This window comes from Pangasianodon hypophthalmus, chromosome 27 (assembly GCF_027358585.1).
Source record: "Pangasianodon hypophthalmus isolate fPanHyp1 chromosome 27, fPanHyp1.pri, whole genome shotgun sequence".
In the NCBI taxonomy this organism is placed as follows: domain Eukaryota; kingdom Metazoa; phylum Chordata; class Actinopteri; order Siluriformes; family Pangasiidae; genus Pangasianodon; species Pangasianodon hypophthalmus.
The window spans coordinates 16818389-16844940 of record NC_069736.1 but is presented as its reverse complement, the minus strand read 5'-3'; the positions used below and the strand labels follow the sequence as shown (position 1 = coordinate 16844940).

The window sequence follows — 26552 nt, the reverse complement described above, 5'->3', positions numbered from 1 at the left end:
ACGAAAATCCTAAGCAGAAGTGAATTCATTTCTGTTTTGTCTTTATGTTAAACAGTTCAATGCAGTGTACAGGGATATAACCTGACTAACCTTACACTCGAATGACTTTTTACTCAATAACACACAAAAAAAAGCTCCAAACACTTGAACTATAATATATAGAGGGTGTCCGAAAAGTCAGGAACCAATGAGAGCACCAAGAAGCACTCTTTCATCCGACATTAATGCCATTTTTCACCAGTAAGAATAAAATATAGATAAAAATAAGTCAATAAATAATAAATACAAAATGACATATGTGTAGTTTAACTCCCACTGGCTCCTGACTTTTCGGATGCATTGTATATGTAAATTGATATAAATATATATTCAAATGAGAAGAAAATGACTCAGTACGACTTCATATGAAATTGTCCTTTATTGATATTTTATAACTATATCTTATTATAGAATTCTCATTATTCAGTGGACTGGGAGCTCATGTACACAACAGCAGCAGAGGGAAAGTTTTCTGTACGATCAGTTGAGAGTGGTGTGTGTGTGTGTGTGTCAGGGAGAGTGATTACAGAAGTGTAACCATTACGTTTGCGTACTGCATAAAACAAATAGTTACAGACCTCTATCTCAGCTTATCTGTGGTTTAGATGTGTAGTGTTTCAAATTCATGAATCTGGGAATAAATAAATAACGCACCATTCGCAGAGAAAGAAAATTCACAGGTTGGAGAGAGAGAGAGAGAGAGAGAGAGAGAGAGAAAAGGCACATTTTCAGGGTTTGGACAGAAAGCAAAAAAAGAACTTTGTAGAACTTGCACAAGCTGTCGACACTCCTCTCCTCCTTCCCATGATGCTTCACTCCTCAAGGCCTCTATGTGGATTTATGACAACACAACCATAGTAACTGTCATTGTGTTGACACGCAAGCTTCACACTAGTACACAGCGCACCCACACACACACACACACACACACACACACTCCACAGCTGCTATCACGCTAGCTTGGCTCACGATGTGTCCTTTACTTCTGAACATCTAATCACATTTTCCGAAGAGAAAAGTGTTTGTGCGTGACTAAAAATAGACTTTCTGTATCTCCCATCCCATAATAGTCCAGTTTGCAGACGAGTACAGGACAGGCGCAGACGTTCTCGCTGAGATTAATCATGAAAAGATAAAAAGAATCGTGGATAATTAAGTCTTCAGTGTGATGTCATCATGAATAAGGATGCCCTCATGATAAGATATAGCGCTATTATGAACAATAATAACAGTAATAATAATAATAGTATGTTGCTAATATCTGTTATTGCTAAGTAATACAGGAAATACAGTGTTCGTCACGTAGCGGGACGTTATAGCAGTAAGGCTTTGAGCCGGAACATTCTTTACGCCTCATAAGCTTAAATCAGTGCTCGTTCCTTTAACGATTTCACCTTGAGTCGGTTAATATGGTAATGATCTACTCACTGTTGACTTAAAGTACACCAAGTGTCACATGACCTCGCTCTTTACCCTGCGTCTTACACTAGCAAAAGTCTTAAAGAGGAATTCCACAGATTTTCCAACCTGTTTTATACAACGTGAATGCATGAAAAGTAGTCGTTTAGAGTTTTTAATGACAGAAAATATATTAAATACAACATTCTAGAGAAACCTGACAGCTAAATGTTTCTTTTAAGTGAACATTAAAAATGTTCATTGGCATTTCACCTTTGTCACCTTTGTATTTGACCTTTGTAGGTCCTAGCACTAATACGAGTGATACTCGTCTCTCTTTCATATTACAGATTTTTTACAGATGTTTTTAGGTTCTGCATATCGTTGCACATTCAGCTGTTAGCTTCTGGCTAAATGTGAATAGAACCAGCGTCCTTCAAAGAAAGGTGCTGCACCAAAACGGTCAGTGATGCGCAGAGACCTAAAAAAAAGACCTAAAACTTGCCCAAAAAGTTGGAAAAGGAAGACATTTTTTTCATGGTTCCTTCTTTGCCTGGTGGTCACTGTGGTGCGCACGCATTTCTAATTTGCTGTATCCTCAACACGGCTGCTACGACCATTATCCACTCCATAAGAGTCTTTTCCCTCTCCTAATCCCTGCAATATTTACTTCCACACCATTTACTTAGCATTCTGATGGTATATTAAAAGAAATAAATGGACAGAATGAATGATCACTAGCATTGCTACCGTTGTACTTCACGTGACGTACTTGACATCAAGCCCCGCCCCCAAATGGATATTGTCACAAACTGTGATATGTCACAATTCACTTTTTGCTAAGAATAATTTATTAAAGTGTCAGGATGTACAGAGGAAAGAACATATAAGTACAAACGCTCCAGTGTTGTTGTTGTTGTTGTTTTTTTTTTATGAATGCAAAATATAACCAACAACCTCCGAACCTCACAACTGACCGAACCGCCCACCCTTCCTGCCCACGTTTGAGCCCTTAAAGAGGTTTTTTTTAGGTGCTTGGGTATATCTCTTACTTTAGCAAGATAATCAGGTTGAGATTGCTAGATTCTGCCAAATGGAATCCGATCTTTAAGGTGTTAAGGTATTTCATTAAGAAATTAGTTCATTGTAATAAGATTGTTGAATTATGGCAACTTCCAAAATAGAAAAAGTATTACATTTTTACGTCCCTTTTCACTTTTTCCAAAGTATCCGTCTGTTACTTTTTCACGTTCATAAGTATGTGAACTCCACTAGAAGTTAAAATCATTTTTCTGTTTACTTTTGTCCTAATTGAACAGCTAGTCATGTTTGGTATCATTTATGGATTTGTTCTGGATCACTTTCTTTCACGATTTGCAGCCAATCACATTAATGAGTCTCTTCATATGTAAATTTAAACAAACTCAGGAGTGAAAAACATACAACCATTTTCCTAAAGAACTGGATTTTCATGAATACCAGGCTTCTTGTGCAATACCCCATGAACTTGTTATGAAATATTTTTTTATATCCAGTTTGATAAAAGTGGCCCAGTATAAATAAACCAGTCACTAAGTTTCTCTAGAATGGAGCATTTTTTTTTTAAAAAAGCCCACTACAGGACCTTGTTTACATCTCACCAAGCTGAATTGTGAAAAAACCCGTGTGGAATTCCCCTCTAACGCTCGAATATGTTAATATGATAAATCTCTGGGGCTCCGTATAAAACGCAAACCCAAGCTGTGGTTTCAGTGACAAACTGATCCTCACACCTCCGTCTAAAAAAGGATCGAACTCAAAACAGGGATCAACTGTCCCAGCCTGAGGGAGTGCAGAAACATCCAGCAAAGCCAAAGGTGCAACGTTCCAAGTCTTTTCACATTTCCACTAAGATGGAAGACATACGCAGGTTTTTTTTTCCTCTTGGTCTTTAACTGAGATACCTTTCCTTTTTCGTAGTTCTTGGACATAATGCGAGCTCCTCTAGTTTAAAAAAAGAAAAAGGAGCGGAATCATAGGAGAGGTGCGTGTATTTGTTCAGAAGTTGGCAACACCAGCGAGGAGAAAGGTGATGTCATTCTCAGTGCTGAGAGAAGGTCGTTTTTCTTCCCCTGTAGTTAATCCCTCGACTGAAAAACTGATCCAGACACACACGCTACGTCAGAAATTGCAGTCTAGGCTGTAGATCTGGTTTGAAAGATTAATTAATATTTAATCAGTGGCTCAGGAGAGTGAGGAGGAAGACCAGGAAGTCATAAAAGCTGTCAGTATTTTTTATCTCCCATAATGGATGAAGAAAAGAAAAAAAAAAATTCTCTGTAGCCTTGAAAACTCCTAGTGTGAAAGAGAACAATTTCAAGGACAAACGGAAAAGTTACTGTTCAATCCAGCACTCACGGCAATAAAAAGGGAGGGAACAAAAAAGGGCGTAAAAAAGAGCGGAAGTATGTCTTAGGTGTAGACCTGTTGTCGTCCGTTTGGCGTGAATCCTCCACCGATTCCTCCCATCCTCTGAGTGTCCATGATCTGTAGGACGTCCTCTAGGATGGACGGCCCCAGGTCCAAGTGGAGCGAGAGCAGGGAGCCAGCGTGAGACAGATACGGATGCTCGTCGTCTTTCTCTCCTTGTTTTTCCTCGCTTTCCTTTTCCTCTGTTGCAACACAAGGCTGTTCGTGATCAGGAGAGCGCTTCGGGGAGCCAGGAAGTGACGTTTGGGGCGACTCCAGGTGCAGTCTGGGAGGTTTTGGGGGCGGAGCCATGGCAGGGGCGAGAGGCTGTGACGCAACAGGGGCTGAGGGCGGAAGCGTAAGTGCCTGCACTCCTCCGATAACAGGAAGTGAAAGAGCGTTCTTGAGCAGCGGTGAACTCTCAGTGGCAGCGCAGCTCCACTGGATTGCCCCTTGCTGGTCTTGATGCCCGGGTAACAGGTGGAACTTGCCCTGGAGGAAGGAAAGGTCGCCGAAGAGGTTGTCGCCGCCAGCGCCGCTCCCGATGTGAATGGTGTGGCGAAAGTCGCCCAGCGGAGGGCTGATCATGTCGGATGAGAGGAGGTCGCGCAGCTTCTCTTTCTTGCCTTTGCGGCTCCGGCGCTTCAGGTAGATGGGTGCTTTGGAGGACATGGTGGCCACCGAGTGTCCCCCGGAGCAACACAGAGACAGCTCGCGCAACACCGTGCAGAGAGAAAGAAAGACGAGGCGAGATGAGGAACCAGAAGCACTGCAGACCCAGATCCTAGGAGCGACAGGTCTTCAGGTCGAGCATTCCCACTAAAATTCCACACCAAGAGATGCTAATGAGATCAAATTCCATCCCTTCTGTCACTCCATTCTGCCTGAAAGAGAGAGTGAGAGAGAGACAGAGAAAGCATTAGCACTTAGATTCAAATGAACAACAAACACACTTCAATGGACTCCAGCTACCAGGCAAAATATTCCTGATAGAGACGCGACATTCTCTAAATAGAACTCGCCTCTGAGAATTCCTCCTCCTGGACACAGGCGCTCATGTAACGATTATTAACGATAGAAACGATAGAAACTGCAAACTGTAAACTGTAAACTCCTCTGTCCTGAAGATGTCTTAAACCTTGAAGTTACAGCTTTACCTCTGACTGTTACAAAATACATGATATATATATTTGAAGTGACGTGACGTGTGGCCAAGTATGGTGACCTATACTCGGATATATATATAAAATATGTTTTTTGAATCAGTTGATGTGGAGCGTTCGCTGTACAAGTCCCTGTGTAAGTGCGGTAAGAGATTTTTTTTTCAGTTTAGCCACACCTTCTGACCAATCAGAATCCAGAATTCAGCAGTGTAGTGGTATAAACGTGTTTATTTACGCCTCAGAGCGAGGCACCATGACTCAGAAATCAAACGGGTGTTCAGACAGCGAAGGTGAAAAAGGAATGCTTAATGCTTAATCTCCTTAACGCTTATGTAACTGCGGAGCCTTCAGGGCAAACTGCTTTCGTTTTTCACAGACAGGCTTCCACTCGCCTCCAATCAAGTGATGATTGTTTTAATAAGCAGGCCAGAAAAGAAATAAGTCACGTGTTAAGAAAATAATCGGTGTGTTAGTGTTGGAGAAAGAGTCCAGGTGTGTGTCATGGCTTCGTGGTGTATAAGACTTCAGGGAAGGGATGTAGGAGTCGCACTGAAGGAGGTGTGGCCTCTGTGTCTGTCAGTCTCAGTGAAGGTGGCAGAGCCTCTGTATCTGTCAGTCACATTGAAGGAGGCGTGGCCCCTGTGTCAGTCACAGTGAAGGAGGCGTGGCCTCAGTGTCTGTCAGTTGCACTGGAGGAGGCATGGCTTCTGTGTCAGGCACAGTGAAGGAGGTGTGGCATCTGTATCTGTCAGTCATAGTGAAGGAGGCGTGGCCTCTGTTTCAGATACACACCCATACTTGAGGTCTGGAAATAAAGTGTGTTTACTGGTCAGCAGAGCCAGAGGGAAATGATATGTTCATATGGAAACAGATTGGATGGTTGTGTGTGTGTGTGTGTGTGTGTGTGTGTGTGTGTGTGTCAGAGAGGAACTACACAGAGGTATAAGGCACATACCTCCAGCATTAAATCATTTATCTCAAGTTACATCAGTGATCCATCAGCAGTATTGCATGTGAGTGCAATGGCTCTCTTAAGTGTCACTGAGGGTGACTGCTGTGAAACTGTGTAAGCTGGTCTTCAGACACACACACACACACACACACACACACACACACACACACACACACACAAACTAACAAATATCAAAGTGTGTGTTTATACTGGACAACAGTTGAACTGTGCACTTCTGAGGGCAAACATGCAAACAACGTCCCACACCCACACCCACATGTGTGTGTGTGTGTGTGTGTGTGTGTTATGATGTCACACGTGGTTTGTACCAACTGACTAACTGTGGTTAAACTGCTGTCACAGTGTGTGAGCTGAGTGTGTGTATGTAAAGTATGTGCTTTGATTAGACAAAGTGTGTGAACATGTTGTGCCTGATTAGGGGGGTGTGTGTAAGAGTACGCTGTGGTTACCCCGAGTGTGTGTATGCCCTTTGTGAACTTGATGTCTGATTAGGGATGAGGCAGTTTGTGTGTGTGTGTGTGTGTGTGTGTGTGTGTAAGCTGATAGATGCTGGTCTACAATGATACAGAATGACACCAGCTATAGTGTGCGTGTGTGTGTGTGTGTGTGTGTGTGTGTGTGTGTGTGTGTAGAGAGAGGCTGCAGTGTGCTGACTCACTGAACTGAGAAGATAATGAACAACAGATGAACAGAGAGAGAGAGAGAAAGAGAGAGATGCAAAAGGGAAAACAAATGTATCAGAAATAGAGAAACATTTTAAATCAGTGCCAGCTCTCGCTCTCTCTCTCTCTCTCTCTCACACACACACACACACACACACACACACACACACACACACACACTGCGGTTTCTGTAAAAATTCATACTGACGAAGCTTTTTATAGGCTGGTTTTGTTTTTCGGTACACAATGAGTTGCTTTGTGCGTTTTTACCTCATTTGTATCCATCAGACGGATGATAATAAAGAGCATCAACCCCACTGTGTGTGTGTGTGTGTGTGTGTGTGTGTGTGTGTGTGTGTGTTCCTGCATTATTACGCATCACGAGGACTGTTGGGAAGGTATAAGATTTCTGGACATATGCACGACATCTGTAGTAGTTACACACAGGATTAAACATCTCCGTATAAATCACAGAGATGGGCGTGTCTTCACGCGTCTGTAGGGGGCGTGTCTTCACGATGTACACGTTTGCCACACTGTAGGGGGCGTGGCTTGTAACATGTAGCTGCACTTGTGCTAGGAACTCGGTAACTTATGAAGCTTCTCTAACACGTCGTTTTAAACGCCGTCTATATTTTTCTGCGGTTTAAACTCGGTTACGTTTTGGTTCGGTTTTGGGAGACGATGGAAAAGGAGTGAGAGCTTCCCATCTTTATACCGAAAAAAAAAAAATCACTAAACGTCTTTTCTCACAGGATACAACGGAACGGCAGCATGTCAGTTCGGACGTTTGGGAGATATACTGTGTATTACGCAGGGTTATTTCTACTGCTTGTTTTATAGAAGCTTAAATACGAAGACGTATACACGAGCAGTCTGTAAAATAATAATAATAATAATAATAATTAATTAAATCCCAGACGTACAGTCGTAACAACGGCATTACACCACCTCCACATGTAAAACTAATCCAGTCTGAATAGGGGTGTAGAGCTACAATACAAACACATTTTGTATAACTATAACAATGGACTAACATTAAGTCAAAAAACCTGATGTCTGTCAGAGTGAATGCAATGTGGGAAATTTTTAACTCACCTCAAATACATGTGCAGTTTCTAATAATAACCCACAGCGCAGTATCGATAGTAATGTGGAAAACCCCACTGACTTGTACATTCGCATGCTCAACTGTCACTCACAGAACCACGAGCGCTCAAACTGAAACTAAAAAGCAACGACGTGTTTTTATTTTCCTGCAAAAGGACGTCCTGAAGTGCTTTATTCCTCTTATACCACAGCAACGATTACCATTTTTTAACTTTATTAAACATCATACTTTTTATCAGCTTAATGTTGTGGGACGTTAGTGAAACGTCAGTTCCTGTCCTCACTTACGTTATAGCATTATACATTATAGCGTGTGAGTGTGTGTGTGTGTGTGTGTTGAAACCTGTGTTTATTCTCTCTCTCTTGAAGTTGATACGAAAAAAAAAAACGCAGCTTGTCATGTTATCAAGCGTAAAGTAAACTCCTCTGTCCTGAAGTCTTGACACTGGAGACTCCTTCTAAAAATGTTAAAGAAACGCCTCCTTGCGTCCAGCGTACAAGCGCGTGTGTTAAGTGTTACTATAGCAACGATAACGTATCAGAATGAGAGCATTAGTATAAACCTGGGATTTGCAGCTGCACTACTGTAAACACCTTCTGACCAATCAGGATGGAGAACTCAGCAGCGCTGTGCGATGATATCGATGGCTGACGACTCATGGAGATTACTGACTGCTTACAAGAGCAAACGTTTAACAGAGTTGATTCTTTTCTTCATCATTTCTGAGCACGTCAGAGTTTACAGTAGCTCACTGATGACTGAAACACACCTCAGACGAACAGGAACTGGTCTAGACCAGCTGGAGAGTTGCCTCATCTCGTGTGTGTAAAATAAACCTGCACGTTCAGGTGTAAACCAGAGCTTGTGTGTGTGTGTGTGTGTGTGTGTGTGTGTGTGTTGAAACCAGAACTGTCCATGAGCAGTGTTTAGCCTATAGCTCTCGGTATTGTGTGTAACACAGTGTGCAGAGAACAAACTGTTAAACAAACTGACAATGGAAAAGACAGAGGGGTGTGTGTGTGTGTGTGTGTGTGTGTGGACGCTTTTTTTTTCCTACTGTGAGCTATGTGTGTATGTTTGTGCTTTGTTTTTCCTGCTGTGAGCTGTGTGGATGTGTGTGTGTGTGTGTGTGTGTGTGTGTGTGCCCTCGTCCCCATGTCCCGGAGCCGAACAGCACTGTGAGATATTTGGGGAAAACTGAGAATGAACGTCTCTGACAGTCTACAGTTTATAGTGTGAAGCTATTTTTGAAAATATTAATATTGTCACATTCACTATTCCATCATTTCTGTTGTGTGGTGATGAAAGAAGCACATCTGCGGAAACCAGTGCAGTGCTGAGGAAAGACCGACTGGAAAAGACTTTCTTCTGCATTTTGTTCTGAGGGTGTGCAAACTTTTGCACTCAACCATACATATAAAAGAGAGAGAGAGAGAGAGGTAGACAAAGAGAGAGGGTACTGTAGATAGAGAAAGAAAGAGTAATGTAAATCTATCTATCTATCTACATTACTCTCTTTCTATTGATAGATAGAGAGAGAGAGAGAGAGAGAGAGTGATAGATAGATATTTCTACATTACTCTCTCTTTCTCTATCTATTGATAGATAGATAGATAGATAGACGCGCACACAGAGAGAGAGAGAGAGAGAGAGAGAGAGAGGTCTATGCGGTTTAGGACGCAGCCCCGCATCAGCTCGAGCGCAGCGGTAATCTCTCTCTCTCTCTCTCTCTCTCTCTCTCTCTCTCGGTTTACTAAACCTTCTTCCTCGCGCGTGTATAAAAACAGATCCGAGGTGGTGTGTGTGTGTGTGTGTGTGTGTGTGTGTGAGAGAGAGAGAGAGAGAGAGAGAGTTGTAAACCCACCTTGCGCGCGCTCTGTCCGGGTTTTCACTTCTGTCCTGAGAGCAGATGAGTCTCCAGCAGCCCGGAGCGCGAGCCCCCGCGTGTCTGCCCCCCTGCAGCGCCTGTGACCGGGACTCTGATATTTCCTCCTCACGCGCTGTGTGCGGAAAATAACAACCCGAGCAGCGGAGACGGTGCTGCGCCGCGCGCGCGCTATGTGCTGATGCGGGAAAACTGGAGACGCTCTGCTTTAAGCTCGCGCTCCGCCCACTGCTCTCTCTCTCCCTCTCTCTCTCTCTCTCTCACTCACTCTCTCTCTCCCTCTCTCTCTCTCACTCACTCTCTCTCTCTCCCTCTCTCTCTCTCTCTCACTCACTCTCTCTCTCTCTCTCTCTCTCTCTCCTCCCCTCCCTGGGGACTGGAGTCGCTCTCAGGATAGACAAATAGATAAATAAATAAATAATAGATTAAAAGGTGAAGAGAAAAAAGCACAGAATTAATATCATAACATTTTTTACAATTATTATTATTATTATTATTATTATTATTATTATATTTAGGTTTTGCTCACAAACTGTCAGGAAAACAGCGTCACATAAAAAATGATCATTGATACTTTACTCAATGGCTATAAACAATAATTTTATTTTTTTATTTAAAATAGCAATTTAAAAAATAATAATAATAATTTTTAATATTTAAAAATAGCATTTATATTTATAAAAAATATTTAAAAGTCTGTAAAAAGGATGAAGATGGAGTACAAAATTTTAACATTACATCAACATAATGTTTAAATAAATTTATGGCTATATTTAAATATTTTTTTAAAATTAATTTTATTCTATTTTACTGGCCATTTGAATTGATTAATGACGTCAATGCTCAGTGACGTCATCAAGCTGAAAATAACTAATGCAACAGAAACTGTGCTGTTCATATGATACACAAAATGTTTCGATTTTAAGCTAGTGTAACAGGTTTGGGTTCTTTGTGCGTAAAGTTTAGGAATAAAAATCTCTAATGGCTCCGGTAAACAAATGCGATGGTGCGAGTTTGTCTGATGAGAATGATATGAGAAGAGTTTGAGGAAAAAGAAAAAGAAAAAGATGTTATGTTTATGTTTTCTGTTGTGTATTTTTGGGTGCAGGTGTGTCGTGCATCGTGGCCGGAGACTGGCAGAAAAAACATGAGGAAATGTTTCCATTGGGTTTTTCCAAGAACTTCACCATATTAAAACTCCTTCTTCTGTCAATGAAAGTGAAAAGGAGGGATGAAGTAAAGCCTTTAGGGTTCAACAACAACAACAACAACAACAACAACAACAACAACAAGATGCACCTGCTAACTGACGGTGTTCGCTTTTTCCTCAGGAACACATCTGCAGTGAGAGCGAGGCTGTGAGCCGTTACGAGCGTCAGCTAGAGAGAACCGCTGAAGGTCTGTACCGTGTAGCTGCAGGCAAAACTGCACAAACAAATAATATACAAAGGAGTTTTATCACAATCTAATAGAATAAAGTTTTAGCACAATAGAGTTGAGCAGAGTTTCATCAGAATAGAAATGAATTGAGCAGAATTTTGTCATAATAGACTAGAAGAGAAGAGTTTTTTTAATAAATTTTTTTTTGCATTAGAATAGAACATTTTTTCATAATAGAGTTTTATGAGGAATGTAAAAAATAGTGAAGAATAAAATGGAAGAGAAGTGAAAGGGATAGTTTTGCATTAAAAGAATTATTATTTTAGCAAAAAATAAACAGAATAGAATAGAATGGAGTTTTATTATAATAGAATAGAGCAGGTTTTTATTATAATGGAATAAAATAGAGTTTTATCAGAATAGAATTGAATATAACTGAGAATAGAATCGTACAATAAAGAATAAAATGGAAGAGAAGAGAAAGGGATCGTTTTGACAGAATAGAGTTTTAGCAAAATAAATAGAATACAATAGAACAGAATAGAATAGAGCTTTTATAGAGTTTTATTATAATGGAATAGAAGAGAAGAGAATAATGAAAACAGGATGTTTTTTTTAAAAAAGAATAAAAGAGTGTTTGTCATAATAGAATTGAATACAGTTTAATCAAATGAAATGAAACACAGTTGTTTTATCATAATAGAATAGAATTGTCAAAATAGAATATAAAATAAAATAAGAGAAAATAATAAAATAGAAGAGAATGGAATAGTTATGAAAAGAAAAGAAAAGAAAAGAAAAGAAAAGAGTAGAGCAGAACAGGTTTTTTTCATAATACAGTAGAATTTCTTTTCACAATAGAGTTTTATCAGGATGGAGTAGAGTAGAATTTATCAGAATAGAATAAAATTGGAATAGTTTTATCATAATAAAACAAAATGGAATAGAATTTTGCAGAGTTTTTGGGAGGTGGGAGGAAACCGGAGAACCCCGAGGAACAGACACACAGAGAACCTGAGCTCAGGATGGAGGCTGGGACCCTGGAGCTGTGAGCTGTGAGGAGACTGAGCTTCCGTCTGCACCACTGAGACAGGACACGATCTGATCACACACACACACACACACACACACACACACACACACACACACACACAGACAGTCTACACCGTGTCCCACACCCACACACACACACACACACAGAGTCTACACTGTCTCCACACACACACACACACACACACACACACACACAGTCTACACTGTCTCCACACACACACACACACACACACACACACACACACACACACACAGTCTACACCGTGTCCCACACCCACACACACACACACACACACACACACACACACACACAGTCTACACTGTCTCCACACACACACACACACACACACACACACAGTCTACACTGTCTCCACACACACACACACACACACACACACACACACAGTCTACACTGTCTCCACACACACACACACACACACACAGTCTACACTGTCTCCACACACACACACACACACACACGAGGGTGAGGGTGAGGACGAGGAAATACCCAAAGATATTACAGTGTGGAGAAAAAAACTGCATTCTGATAGAAGATTCTGGGAAATCTGACTCTTAAGTAAAACAGAGCAGGGACACGAACTAACACACGAGTCCACTTCTCCTGAAGCTCACTCTTCCTGATTCCATACCAGGATTTCTCTCTCTCTCTCTCTCTCTCTCTCTCTCTCTCTCCCCCCGTCTCTCTCTCTCTCTCCCTGTCTGTCTCTCTCTCCCTGTCTGTCTCTCTGTCTCTCTCTCCCTGTCTGTCTCTCTCTCCCTGTCTGTCTCTCTGTCTCTCTCTCCCTGTCTGTCTCTCTCTCCCTGTCTGTCTCTCTGTCTCTCTCTCCCTGTCTGTCTCTCTCTCCCTGTCTGTCTCTCTGTCTCTCTCTCCCTGTCTGTCTCTCTGTCTCTCTCTCCCTGTCTGTCTCTCTCCCTGTCTCTCTCTCCCTGTCTGTCTCTCTCTGTGTCTCTCCCTGTCTCTCTCTGTCTCTCTCCCTGTCTCTCTCTCCCTGTCTGTCTCTCTCTGTGTCTCTCCCTGTCTCTCTCTGTCTCTCTCCCTGTCTCTCTCTCTCCATCTGTCCCTGTCTCTCTCTCTCTCTCTCTCTCTCCCTGTCTCTCTCCCTGTCTCTCTCTCTTTCCCTGTCTCTGTCCCTGTCTCTCTCTCTCTCTCTGTCTCTGTCCCTGTCTCTCTCTCTCTCTCCGTCTCTCCCTGTCTCTCTCTCTCTCTCCCTGTCTCTCTCTCTTTCCCTGTCTCTGTCCCTGTCTCTCTCTCTCTCTCTGTCTCTCTCCCTGTCTCTCTCTCTCTCTCTCCCTGTCTCTCTCCCTGTCTCTCTCTCTTTCCCTGTCTCTGTCCCTGTCTCTCTCTCTCTCTCTCTGTCTCTCTCTCTCTCCGTCTCTCCCTGTCTCTCTCCCTGTCTCTCTCCCTGTCTCTCTCTTTGTCTGTCTCCCTGTCTGTCTATCTCTCTCTCTGCACTTTGCTTCCTTGTTTCTGTACATTCCAGCATGACACTGCTGCGTTCACCCTTCACCCTGTGTGTGTGTGTGTAAGTGTAAGTGTGTGTGTGTGTGTAAGTGTATGTGTGTGTGTGTGTGTGTGTGCACACTGACTCACCGTTAAACCCAAACTGTAACACACCCATCACTGGCCCCGTGGGAAATAGCCAACTGCGTCAGAAATGCTGATTGTGATTCAGTGTGTGTTTTCTACTTTTTTTTTGCTACAGTAATGCTCCATTTCCTGTACTTATAACACCTCACTACACCTCACTCACTCACTCACACACACACACACACACACACACACACACACACACACACACACACACACACACACTTTCTCTCACACATAAAGCAATGTTCCATGTTTTTCGGTCAGGAAGGAAACTTGTGTGTGTGTGTGTGTGTGTTGCTGAGTGCCAGGTCACTATATATTACATGCAAAACACTAGAAAAAAAAAAAACACACACACACACACACACCAGGAGCACCAAAGCGCTTCTAGTCCATGTGCACCTGCTATTTTCAGAAGTGACGAAGTAAAGAAGTAAAGCTCAGTTTGTGTGTGTATGTATGTGTGTGTGTGTGTGTGTGTGTGTGTGTGTTTCCCATGCATGTCTGATCAGCTCTTTTCCATGGACGTACAGGGCAAAGCCAAATGTGGAGCTCTGGGGTGTGTGTACGTGTGTGTGTGTGTGTGTGTACGTGTGTGAGTGTGATGTGGTGCCAAACTTTTGCTCACATTTGGAAGCTCATAAACAACTGCAGCGAGGTTACATCATGAAGGACGGAATGCGGAATTCCACTGAAAAGCATTTTCCTTTCTTTTGTAAAAACTTTGCGTGGGCTGATATTTAATATTTTAATTCATTCTAATTTCAGGACAAGTGCGTTTTTCACGACCCTCTAAAAATAAATAAATAAATGAATTAAAATAAGGGACGTCAAACACTTGAAGCGTGTGGCATCATGTCTACATCATCACACACTCGTCTGTGTGACACTCTTCCTGGCTGTGTAATAAAGCGGAAGAATCACACTGCGTGAGCAGTTATCAGCTGGAGACTAATCTGATCATTTGTTCCCAAGTAGCCGAGTTGTGTAGGAGTGGAACGAGGTCATTCAGAAGGAAAGCATGACTCTGTGTGTCGACTTCCTCAGTTCCTCAGCATTGTTCGAAGCGAACTCTGTTTACACTCGTTTCTGATCCACTTCAAACTCTGCGGCTGTGAGATTCCTAAATGTCGTGTTAAAGGAACAATTTGGCCAAAACTGAAACTTAACGCTCCACTTGCTACAGATGTAATCAATCAGCACACAAATGTTTAGGTTTGCACTAGCGCTATGAGGCTAATGCCTCCAGTTTAGCGTTGTGCACACCGCGTGTCTGCATCATCACCCCCTCAGCACAGAGACATCTGGCTCAGAAACACCTTTTCTACATAAACAGCTTCATAAACCTGCAGGATTTTTTTTTTTTAAATAGATGATTTCATCTTGCATAAATATTCACCTCCTTTTTTTTGCACTTTTGACAACAACGCAAGTGAACAACTGTAGCCTAACAACAAATAAAACGGTAGTGTAGTGCAACAACAGTAGAGTAAATAGCTCATAATATTAAATCAGTATTGTTTGCAAAATGATCGACAGATAATTAGTTGAATGGAGTCCATGTGTGTGCGATTATAACACAATAGTCATGTGTGTGTTATGCAGTGTCAGGAACCATGACGTGACGAGTGTGTGATGAATTACGGCTAAAAATTACATAATGCTAAACTGGTAGCTATAAAATTTATAAAATTCGGCGACCAAACAAGTCTCAGCTGATAGAAAATATTGTTTAAATGTAATATTTAGAGATTCTTTCCCAAATTTGACTCACTGACAGATTATCCCATTCTAAGCTCTATTTAGTTTTGTGATATTCAGTAGGTTTGAAATTGTGTTACTGATCTAACACTACTCAGGTAACCCCTGTGTCCCTGAGATGAAATCTATTCACTTCATTAATCAGCTGTTTTTTAAAAAGCCTTATTTATTTTGGATAATTGTAAAGGTGGAGTTGTGTTATTATCATTAAAGAATTATTCCCATGATTCTTGTCGGAAAGATACGCTGCGATTGTGTAACATGGCGCTTTGGAAAACGGCGATAACAGGCAATTAGAGCGATAAGAAAAGGCGATATGAGATCGAGATGTGTGTGATGGCTTAGTCAGAAAGCTTGTATTTTTTTTTTGATTATTGAAGAAAAAAAAAACAACACGCCTGTTTGCTTTCCTTATTACCAGCACTAACAGCTCGTCTGTCTCTCGGAGTGTGAATGACAAAGAGCTGATAAGAAGTGGAACGGGTTTGCCGGCTTCAAAGCCAGTCTGGAATTGTTTTGGGCTTCAGCACAGAGTCGGATTTGCATTGAATGCCTTCATGAGATACAAGCGACGTGTTGGCATCGTGATATAAAACACACAGCTGTGAGAGTTTCACATTCCAACACACAGGATTCACACCAACTGTATGAAATGGTATGAAAAAATCAAATCTACGTAGAACTCTTCAGAGTTAATGGGGAAACCTTATAACCTTATAACCGTGTTTCCTTATCGGAAATATTCCTTTAGCAAGCTAAGAACTCTGAACTACACAAAGAACCCACTGAAGAACCAGGAGGCTCCTACTCACAGTGTGACTAAATCATCCACGCTTGTTGGGATTATTAACAAATTTGGTTGTCCAAAAAAAACAAAAAAAGAAACATCACTCATCAACCTTAATACATTTTGTCCTCGATTTCCTGGGTGATTCATCAGCCAAGCCCCTCCCCCTCCGAAAGCGGTTCTTACAAATAACAGTCACAAACATGACTCAGATGCATGACCAAATGGTGACAGGGGAACCCATGATAAGTGTTGTCATTCCATGAGATTCCATGAGATTCCATGAGACGGTTTTGTAATCCAGATTCCAAAATGCCAACCAAATGAATTACTAGGCACAGGAACCTTTTCTGGAACCACTGATTTGCTCAGGAACCCAAGAACAGAAAACAGGGCTGATTTTAGGTTCTACCAGACCACAGGAACTCTTTCAGGAACCAAGCACTTTTTCAGAAACTCCAGAACTAAAAACATAGCTGATGTTAGGTTCTACTAGGCCCTTTTCCTTCACAGGAACCTTTTCTGGAACCATTGGCTTTTTCAAGAACTCACAAACAGAATAGAGAGCTGACTTTAGGTTCTACTAGGTGCGTTCCCACCGCAGGACTATTTTCAGGAACTGAGGACTTTTTCAGGAACCAAAGAAGAGAAATTAGGCCTTATTTTAAGGAACTTAAAATGAGGCTTTTTCAGGAACTCAGGACCAGAACACACGGCTGATTTTAGTTTAAACTAGGCACATTTCTAGCTCATAAAGTTTTTCCAGACCTGAGCATTGTTTCAGGAACTCAAGAACAATCAACCAGGCTTATTTTACGTTCTACGAGGTGCGTTTTCACCACAGAATCTGAGTTTTTTCAAAAAGTCAGGACACACTCTGAAATGCCATAACAGTTGTAGTTATGGTATTTTAAAAAACTGTCACAGTTCCTGCAATGTGATAGAAAAACAAACCAGGAACTCTTCCAGGAACTGTGAAATACTTGTTCAGGAGGCTTCCAGAACTTTTTAAGAACTAAAAATTTCTGGAATCTTGGTGGACATGCAAAAAATGTCAAAAAAAAAAAAGAGAAGAAGTTATTTTTGCTTTCACAGACTTGTCATACACATTCTGGCAAATTGTCAGATTTTTTTGAAAGGTCTTGGCCACAAAAATGGAAAAACCTGTTAAACATGTTAACACGCTAACAAACGGCCTTGTGTAAATTTTTATTGCGAACTGAATTTGGTTCCCTGGCCGGCTCCGTGCCACTGGGTGATATGAGGTTTAGAAATGAAGGCATGGTGCGTTACTCAGCGAGGATCTGGCCTGCTTTAGGCAACATGTGTTTAGCAGATCGCTGCAGTGGGAGATGAGATGACGACAGTGGTTCTGCTATGCGGGTTCAGGAAAAGGGTGTGTGTGTGTGTGTGTGTGTGTGTGTGTGTGTGCTGTATAGACTAAATGCGTGTATGTGGGATGTGCTGATGGTACACAGATACAAGACACACAGGTCAAACTTGTGAGATCTGAATTGACTGTCAGTCATCAGGTCACAGTTTTCGCAATTCAAATCTCAAATTAGATTTTACAGTAATGAGCAGAAGGTTTGCAGATGACCAGAGGGCTGGCGTTGGGGGGAGGAGCTATGAGGTGGACATTGTGAGCTCATGTTCCTCAGGTCAGAAGCATGTTTGGTTGGAGAATCTGGAAGAATCTGGAAGAAATGCAAGACTGTTTAGGGACTCTGTGTGTGTGTGTGTGTGTGTGTGTGTGTGTGAGTGTGTGTGCAAACGATTGAGATCAGGATGGGGGCCAGCTATTGTAATGCCGTTTCGCTGCCTCGTCCAAATCCGCTCCAGATGTGACGGAAAGGACCAGGACCAGGACCGGACCAGGAAGGCGTCTTTGCATGTGCAGAGATTATAAAGCAAAGACTCAAAGTCTCACTTACATTCTCAATAAGATCTCCTTATTTTTAAAACTAAATATAATCCAGCATGTAAAGCAAGAGGAATTATTTAAAAAATGAATTTTACATTCATAATTTTCCCTCCTTTACACCAAGTGTTTAAAGTCTGCTTATTTATTTTAGCACTGGTGCTTTGAGACTGATGGTCTTAGCGAGTAATAGTGTATACAAGGAATGTAATATGAATATCTAAACAGACACAAACACAAGGCGTACTCGTTACTGGTTTGCTCCAGTAGCTCCACCTAAACACTGCCTGACTGAGCTTCAAAATAAACCCATATTTCTACCATATTTCTAAACAAACTGGTGCTTTTCTTTATAGAGCCACTGCTCCATACAGAGACCACTCGCTGCGCACCAGTGAACTTTTCAGATCTTTCTGGAATGTATCAAACCCAAAAAATCTGCTAAAATATTATTAGGTGTCTACTGAAAGACAGAAAGACAGTTAGCTAGCGTTCTCAGTCACGTTTGATCGAAAGCTCGCCAGAAAGTTCCACGGGGCGTCGCGTTGAGACGGATTATGAACTCGAGTGATGTAGCTGAGGCCGAGGAACTGTAGAAGTGCAGGAAATTGTGTTCTGCAAATTGCTATTCTATTTCGCAAATGAACAATGACGAATGTTTTCCAGCAATCCTGAAGGTTTTTTTTTCAGTGTTTACTTGTGATTCCGTGGGTATAGTGGCAGCTTCATATTTAATTAAAAATAAAATCCAAATCAGTTTAAATCCAAATCAGATACAGATAGTGCCACTGCATTCCACCCGTAGCAGGAACTAGTCTTTTGACCTTGTAGTGTTATCTCATCGTAGTGTCCCTACAGAGACAAAAAAGAGACACATCCCTGCACTTCAGAGGCGTCTCTGCGGGAGATTATTAAAAGTTCCCGTGAACTTCCTTGGAATTCTGGGGATAATTAACTGATTTGACTTGAATGCCCGACCCACTCACATTTCACCGCACCGGTTAAGAAGCGTAAAGTATGCGTGTTTGAGCAAAGCCCTTCCTGCTGACAGACAGGCGAAAGCGAGGCGTGTTCAGGCAGTGGACAACCCCTCGCTTTTTTCAGAGGTTGAGATAAGAGTGAGATCATCGTATTGCAGATTAACACAAACGCAATACGCTTCCTTCTTCCTCCAGGCCCCTTTTCAAGAATCAATCACTGTGTGGTTTAGACGCTGCTTCATGTTTAAAGCTGTAGCCTGAAGGAGTCATACCACATTAGAAGAGTTCTGGGAAATGCAATCCTCTGTCCTCCTTCCCTTTAGCACGAATGTAGTGGATGAGCTAGGACATGTTTAATGTTTGCATCTTCAGTTTTTGTTTTGTACTTGAGCTTTAAGGATGATATTGCTAACAATTAACGGGAGCTTATAGCTACTGGTTTAGCATTGTGCAAACTGTATGCTACAATCCATGCGGTGTTCTCCATGTCACAAAACCTGGATGGAAATTTAAACTCATAATGAACAAGCCCGAGGCGACCGCGGCGAGGAAAAACTCCTCAAAAGGGAACCCGTGCTCTTCTGGGTGACACCGGATAGCGTGGTTATGTCATTAAATCATTCCAGTATACAGGTGTAGAAGAGGAAAGACAAACAGTAGTGAGTGTGTTTACAGGATGCTCAGTGTGAGCAGTGTGTGAATCCTGGGGTGAGCGACAGGACAGGCAACAAGTCTACAGTATCCAGGTGAGATTAAACACTGAAGAAAGAGTGAGACATGGATATAAATTGTTGTTTTTTTTAGAAAAAAAAAGACAAAATGATGTCACAGATCTAAAATCAGTCGTAGCACAGTCCATCTTGAAGCTTGAAGTTTGGTGTCACTTGCGCTAGCATCAGACTCAGGTAGGAGGCGTGGCCTACAGTTTAAGGTGATGATATGTGATATTTGATTTGTATGTTTAAATTTTTCCTCACAAATTTATTCTGCTATTTAGAAGCTAAACCGGAAGCAATAAACTCACATTTGTCAGCTCGATTAGTGTTGTGCAAAACTAAACCTGCACATTTCAGATGCCAAGCATGTGTGGGCTGTTCTTCTGCCAAGTGAGAAGTTCCTTTTAAATTCCAGTTTAAATCCTTCAGGGAAAATAAGCTGACTGATATTTCCACACCTATACAGAGTTTGTACTTTAAACCTAAAATCAGCCCCGCGGCACTTTTCAGGACTGCACAAGAACTGTCTCCGGAGCTCATACACACTGAAGCGTCTAAAACCATTAGCATTCCACTTCGATTCATTTTCAAAATAAAAATAAAAACCTGTGAGGAAAACAACAGCCACAACAACTTCATATGTAATGACCAGTGTTATGCTGAAGTGCTTTTTCATCTAAATGTCACAAAAAAAAGAGTTCCTTTAGCTAATCTGTACATGCTAATCCTAATAAAACAGCTATTAAACACTATATAAAAGAAACTGCTCATCTGAGAAGATTATTTTTGAGTTGAGTTATGGCTATGTCATTTACTAAACAATCATTATATTTATATTTATGTATTTATTTTATAAAGCTCTTTGATTATGGCTACTTGAACAGAAATTCGGGAAATTAGCTATTGACGCTAGCTGTGTGATTATGGCTCCAAAATGGAGACTCATTGTATTGTGACTGGCTTAAAGCTTTTCTCTGCCACCTCATTGCATTATTCTTGCTTTAAACAGTAATAATTACACGTTTATGGCTCACAGTGAATGTACAAATAGCTACTGGGTAGAAATGAAGCCATTTCTGAGGTAATTCTGAAGGAACTGCGTCCACCAGAGAACTTGGTGCTTTACACGCTGTATATGATTTTTTTAAAGGATATGTGGATCTTACGCTAGCGTCGAGTTCCTGGGATCGTGCAGGGTTTTTACCTTCGTGCAGTAGGTGAGATATGAAGCTTGTAGGACGAAGAAAGGCCAAGTTCATTAACATGAGAGCGTATAGTGTGCTCACACAGTGCTGTGCAACGCATTCAATCATTCATTCATCATCAGTATGATGATGTGGCGAAGTGGTAAATTATTAATTTGCTTATATTTTGAGAAATAAAACGTATTAAATTTGCTCAGCGTAATGATCAGGGATGGAAGAGTTATCCTGCGTTTCTGACTTCTGACAAGAAAACACGCCCTCAGAGTCAACATGGCTGCTCAGAACATCAAAAAACTAGCACTGGTTTAGTTGTAAATGAGTTACGCTGTACAGTATACAAGCATCTGCTTGAGATCAATCAACATATATAACAAACATCTATATTCCCTTGCTAAATCTATAACATCGACTGCACCATTCACTGGTTTCAGGACGTAAATATACATCACTCATATCGCTAACGTTACCTGGCAACACTGTTGCTAAGAAAAGACAAACACGGAGGCCGTAGGTTTCGCCACTTTGTAGCTCAAACACACGGAGGTTGAAAATGGAGTTCCTAGCTCTGACCTCCCATTTCTGAGTTTAATCAAACGCAGAATAAGTTCTGGGCCATGGGGCAGGAAACTACGCAGGGACTCCCTCCACACCACGACACACACAAACCAATGCAAAGAAATGTTATCCATGTTTTGTTTTGTTTTTTCCATTTGCTTATCTAGCTGCAGTTAAAAACAGGAACGAACTGACTGCCTCATCATTTAAAAATTCAGACCCACACACCACTAACATTTCAGATTTTTCTCTCAGATCCTGGGACTTTACATTGATTGGTGCATCTTCCATTAACTTGCTGATGTTGGTAGCATAATCGCCATTGACAAATCAGAAAGACTTGAAAAGAATGTTCCAGATGTAAAGTACTAAGATGTAATTTGGGATCAGCGAAATGAAATGTTCTACAGTTATTGTGTGTTAGTGCATAAAGAAGGCGTAAAAAGATTCCTATCTGTACTCGGGTCTCCATTTTTCAGTGTAAACGTGTGCTATTTCCAGCACAGAGATAGTCTCGAGTTACACCTTTTTCCAAGAAAGTTGTGCAACCTGAAATGGTCAGATGAGGACATGCGCAGTGTGAAGTTCATATCACAACTTCTTCTGTTATCAGATGTGTGTCGCTGTAAAACAAAAGGGAATCAGCGAGCTGAGTAGAGACTTGTTACTGTGTGATGTGTTTATCTGGGAAAAAGAAAAATAGTTATCGGTAAATCTAACTGAAATAACCTGGAATTACACGCTGGAAAGAAGCAGTGGAAATATTCCCAGGAACGATTAAACAACCGGGAAGAAAAAAAAACAAAACACAACAGTAAAATAGCTTACCTGATAATGATACAGCTCAACTTATGGCCTTGGAGTTTGTCCTTCATAGCTGACTTTATAACTGAATAAAGGAACTGAATTGTTGGCAGAACATCTGCGTTATTAACCGCTTCAACATACAGATTAAAAAAAGAAATGTATAATTTGTTAAAACTAATTTTTAATTAAAAAAATATTTTTTAAAACCTTTATATAACTATATACTATTATTACCTTTCTTATATAGTAATTTTAAACATGACGTCCTTCACACTGTTTTCACATTTCACCTGACTCAAGCACTTTTAGACGCACAAAAAAACATTTAGACACATGAAGAGTAGAAAGTATACCGTGAACTTCACAATAAAAACTATAAACGGATGAATAAAATTTCTGGAAATATTATTAAACGTTATTAAAGGAGCCACTTATCATCAATGTTTTCAATGCAGTAACAGTATCATATCATATACTGATACAAAATAATCTTTATCTTTAATCTAAATTTTTAATGAGTGATTTAATGGTTAAATATCCACGCTGATGGACAACACTCTTAAAATTGTATGATGTAGTGCAAAACAAAAAAATAACAATAAATCAATAAAATTTCAGATGAATTAATGTGTCTGAAAAGGTTAATGCATTTCAAAGGTGACATCTGTGACTAAATGTGGAACTTTTCCTCTTTTTCCTTTCAGTAACGCTGATGTTCTGATGGAAAGGTGGAAATGGATTTATAAATTGGATTTTCGTCTTTGTAGGTAAGTAAGCAATCACGCGACTCCTAAAGTCATCTTCCTCCTATAATTTCATTAAAATGTGGCAATGAAATGTTTAGCAAAGTGTCTATGTTATTGATCAGACTTGGTGGAATTCAATATTGGAATGAATCAAATGATCAAACATCTCACTGCAGTTTTGCGCCATTCGTTGATTTAACTCGAACTGTTTTCGGTGGACAGCACAGCCTGCATGAAAATCAGCTGTGAATCGCAGACACAGTGCTGAGAGACACTCAGTGAAGCCGTGTGTCTCTGGGTGTTTAAGGCAGATTCAATTACACTGTGCTTCAATAGGATGAAAGATTAAAGGGATAGTTCACCCAAAAATGAAAATTCTGTTATCGATTACTCACCATCATGTCGTTCCACAACCGTAAGACTTTCGTTCATCTTCAGAACACAAATGAAGATATTCGTAATGAAACCTGGGAGATTTCTGTCTCTCCACTGACAGTCCATGTAACCAAAACTCCAAGAAGTTCATAAAGGCAGCGTACAAGTAATCCATGTGACTCCAGTGGTTTAATCCCAATTTTATGAAGCAATTCTAATGCTTTGTGTGTGCAAAAAACCTAAAATAATGTCTTTATTCACAAAATATCGTCACTTCACCTGCATAGATCTCAGACGTGCGTTCACGAGAGAACCACGACACGTGCGTGTACTTTCTACATGTAGTATATAAATTCATTTCTACATGTGCCATGGCAGTATGTTTTTACATGTTGCACTTCTTGTAGTAATAAGCAACTCGTACACGCAGGAAAACTGCATAATTTTTGTATTAAAAATTAGTATAAAATAGAACCAAGGTATTTGATAGTTAAATAAATATAGTTAAGTAATACAGTTAAATAAAAATATTTTCCTACATATAAAAGTAGAACATAATTATTATATAAATATAATAGCCAATTTAGCATTTACTCGCAGCAATTTATGATATTTATTCATGAATCTTTATTATTATTATTGCAGGGAAGATGAAAATGCTTCTGTTCTTGTAACACCACCTAAACCGAACAGGTGGAGCAATACTGATGATGTGGTATTGTGATGTGCCTCTGTGGATTACAGCGCTTGTTTCTTTCTTTGTTTCACTGAGTGGCATGAAGTTTTTGCAAATTTGTGCCATTTTTTGTGATTTGTAGGTGACTTGTGCCATTTGGAGATGTTCTCTTGTTTGCTATATCTAGAAGTTAGCAGTTATGGAAAAACTCCTAATTTCTAAAAAAGTCTCAAGTGTCTATTTTCACATGAGCCATTAATTCTACTGTAGTGTGACATCACGAATAAATTCAATGCAAAACACAGGCACCCGCGAAACAGGCGGAAATAACAATTATTTTGGTCTCTGCTAGATGCAGCCACAGCCCTGAGCGCTGTTGATGAAGAGGATGAAAGGGCGTTGCTAGGTTACGCAGCACGCTTGTTCAAAGGGAGCTTGGACGCCTGCTGCGAAGGGTTATTTTTTAAAAATCCAAACAGACCGTTAGCGGTGACGTCACGCTATTAACATATGAATCCAATTGTTCAATTTAAATCACACTCTGAATGAGTTGTTTTAACTATTTAATGCTAGGAGAATTATTGACAGCGTTCTATTGAAGAACTATGATTTCGAGAAAGTGGTGTAATTTCAACATAAGTGACAAAAAGAGAGAAAAACAGTCATTCAATACAAAAATAGTCACTGGACCTACAAAGCTAATGTGTCTAAGTAAAGAACACTAAATAGTACTGTATACTTCACTAAAGCCTGTTTTATGCTGTGCGATTCTTAAGATTGACATTATTACTCGTCACACGAGAAGTACGAGAAGATCCCAATAAAATCTCACACAAATTCTATAAAAGGCTGCGTTTGATAACGCGGGTTCGCCACGTCATGATTATACGATGAAGATCCTCTTACGATAGACCTGTGATGAAAGGAAACGACTGGGTTCGGATTACGTCATCAACCGGCGTGATCCGTGCAGAAAACAGGCTCGCGTAAACACAAGCATTCTTCAAAGCGAGCTTGCAGTTATAAGGATATTGTTCTGTCCATTAGAATGGATCGTTTACGCATTTGTAGCTGTCTCGTGAGTTTGGCGTCCTCCTATTGGTGGATTTGAGACGAGCGTCATCGCGGCGCTCAGATTCTGCGATTTTAATCGAACAATTTCTCTGTATTTGGACGTTTCTAAATCAGCTGCTGATAATGTGAGCATGTCACAGCAGGTGCTCCAACACCGCTGATCTCAGCTCACGACCAAATATTTCTTTTACAATGTGAATTTTTTTTCACAACAGGAAAATTGAGACAAAAACCCAGCTTCAGAGGTATTGTGCAATTACTGCATTTTTAACAATCTCTACTCAAACCTGCCACCTGTAAAATTCGACTCGTTTGAATTTTCCGCAAGGCAAGCTTAGACGCTGGGTCACAGGTCATGACCTAAAAGTTCACTAGTGTCTGAGAGGAGTGTGTGTGGCCCAGTGTGTGTGATGTGCGTAGGAAGAAAAACCTCCTAAAGATTTCTAAAGATCAGCTGCACTGTAGCTCCAGTAAGCCTCGTTTAATCACATTTTACCCTGAACCTCAAGAGTTACAGCAGTAGTTCAGACTTTTCTGTCACTGATATTATCTCTGTAGTATAGTTTTTTATTAAAGCTATGAATTTAAATGTTGCTAACGAGAAAAAAGATTTCAGACGTGCGTTAGCATCGTGCGAGCTGCTCTGTGACGTCCTTTTGTGCATTTTTTACAGAAACCTGTCTGTTACACAACATCAGAAACTACATCAGCAAGTCCAAAGGCATGTGTGTGATGATTTAGACATTCCTAAACACTCAGCTTTAAGCTTCTGTTTCTTGTTCTACCAGATCGCTGATGTGTTCTCCATTCTGATTGGTCAGAAGATGTTGATTCATTTTCTCTAACAGCAGCTTGACCAGTAGCGCCTGCTATCTCACACCATGAGTTTATACAGTTATAACGCGCTCAGCGTTATGCACCGCATCAAAACGGATTAAAAACCTTCTTATTTATTTGTTGATACGGAGAAGCATTCATTTATTTAACATCTATGGAAGGAGTCTCCAGTGCCAGCGCTTTGGAACAGTCAAGTTGTTTGCGTTTTGCGGTTTCTGAGTAACATGACAAGTGAAGAAGGAAGCAATCAAACATGACGTATCGGTTACACTTGCGTTAAATTTCCTCCGACGTTCACGACACACACAAACACATGACAAGCCAAAATAAAACCAGCGGCGTTTTTTTTTTTTTAAACGATGTTTTATTATTCCTAATATTATTAGAT

The 26552-nt window shown here is 40.7% G+C and overlaps 1 protein-coding gene across 2 annotated transcripts; it reads right to left on the bottom strand.

Annotated features, from left to right (window-relative positions):
• Window positions 1–399: 399 nt before the first annotated feature.
• On the bottom strand, window positions 400–9894 carry cdc42ep2 (CDC42 effector protein (Rho GTPase binding) 2). Of its 2 annotated transcripts, none has more exons than XM_026921799.3 (2): window positions 9659–9894; window positions 400–4769 (listed from the first exon to the last, which is right to left on the bottom strand). In XM_026921799.3, the coding sequence occupies exon 2, from the start codon at window positions 4555–4557 to the stop codon at window positions 3889–3891; it is 669 nt and encodes a 222-aa protein (XP_026777600.1). In that variant the 5' UTR covers window positions 4558–4769; window positions 9659–9894; the 3' UTR covers window positions 400–3888. The 2 variants fall into 2 exon arrangements, with proteins under 2 accessions (XP_026777600.1, XP_053086285.1); XM_053230310.1 differs by having other exon boundaries at window positions 400–4765.
• Window positions 9895–26552: the final 16658 nt, after the last annotated feature.

Bases quoted from the DNA above. Each gene is read 5' to 3' on its own strand.
- cdc42ep2 (XM_026921799.3), bottom strand. From the start codon at position 4,557: ATGTCCTCCAAAGCACCCATCTACCTGAAGCGCCGGAGCCGCAAAGGC.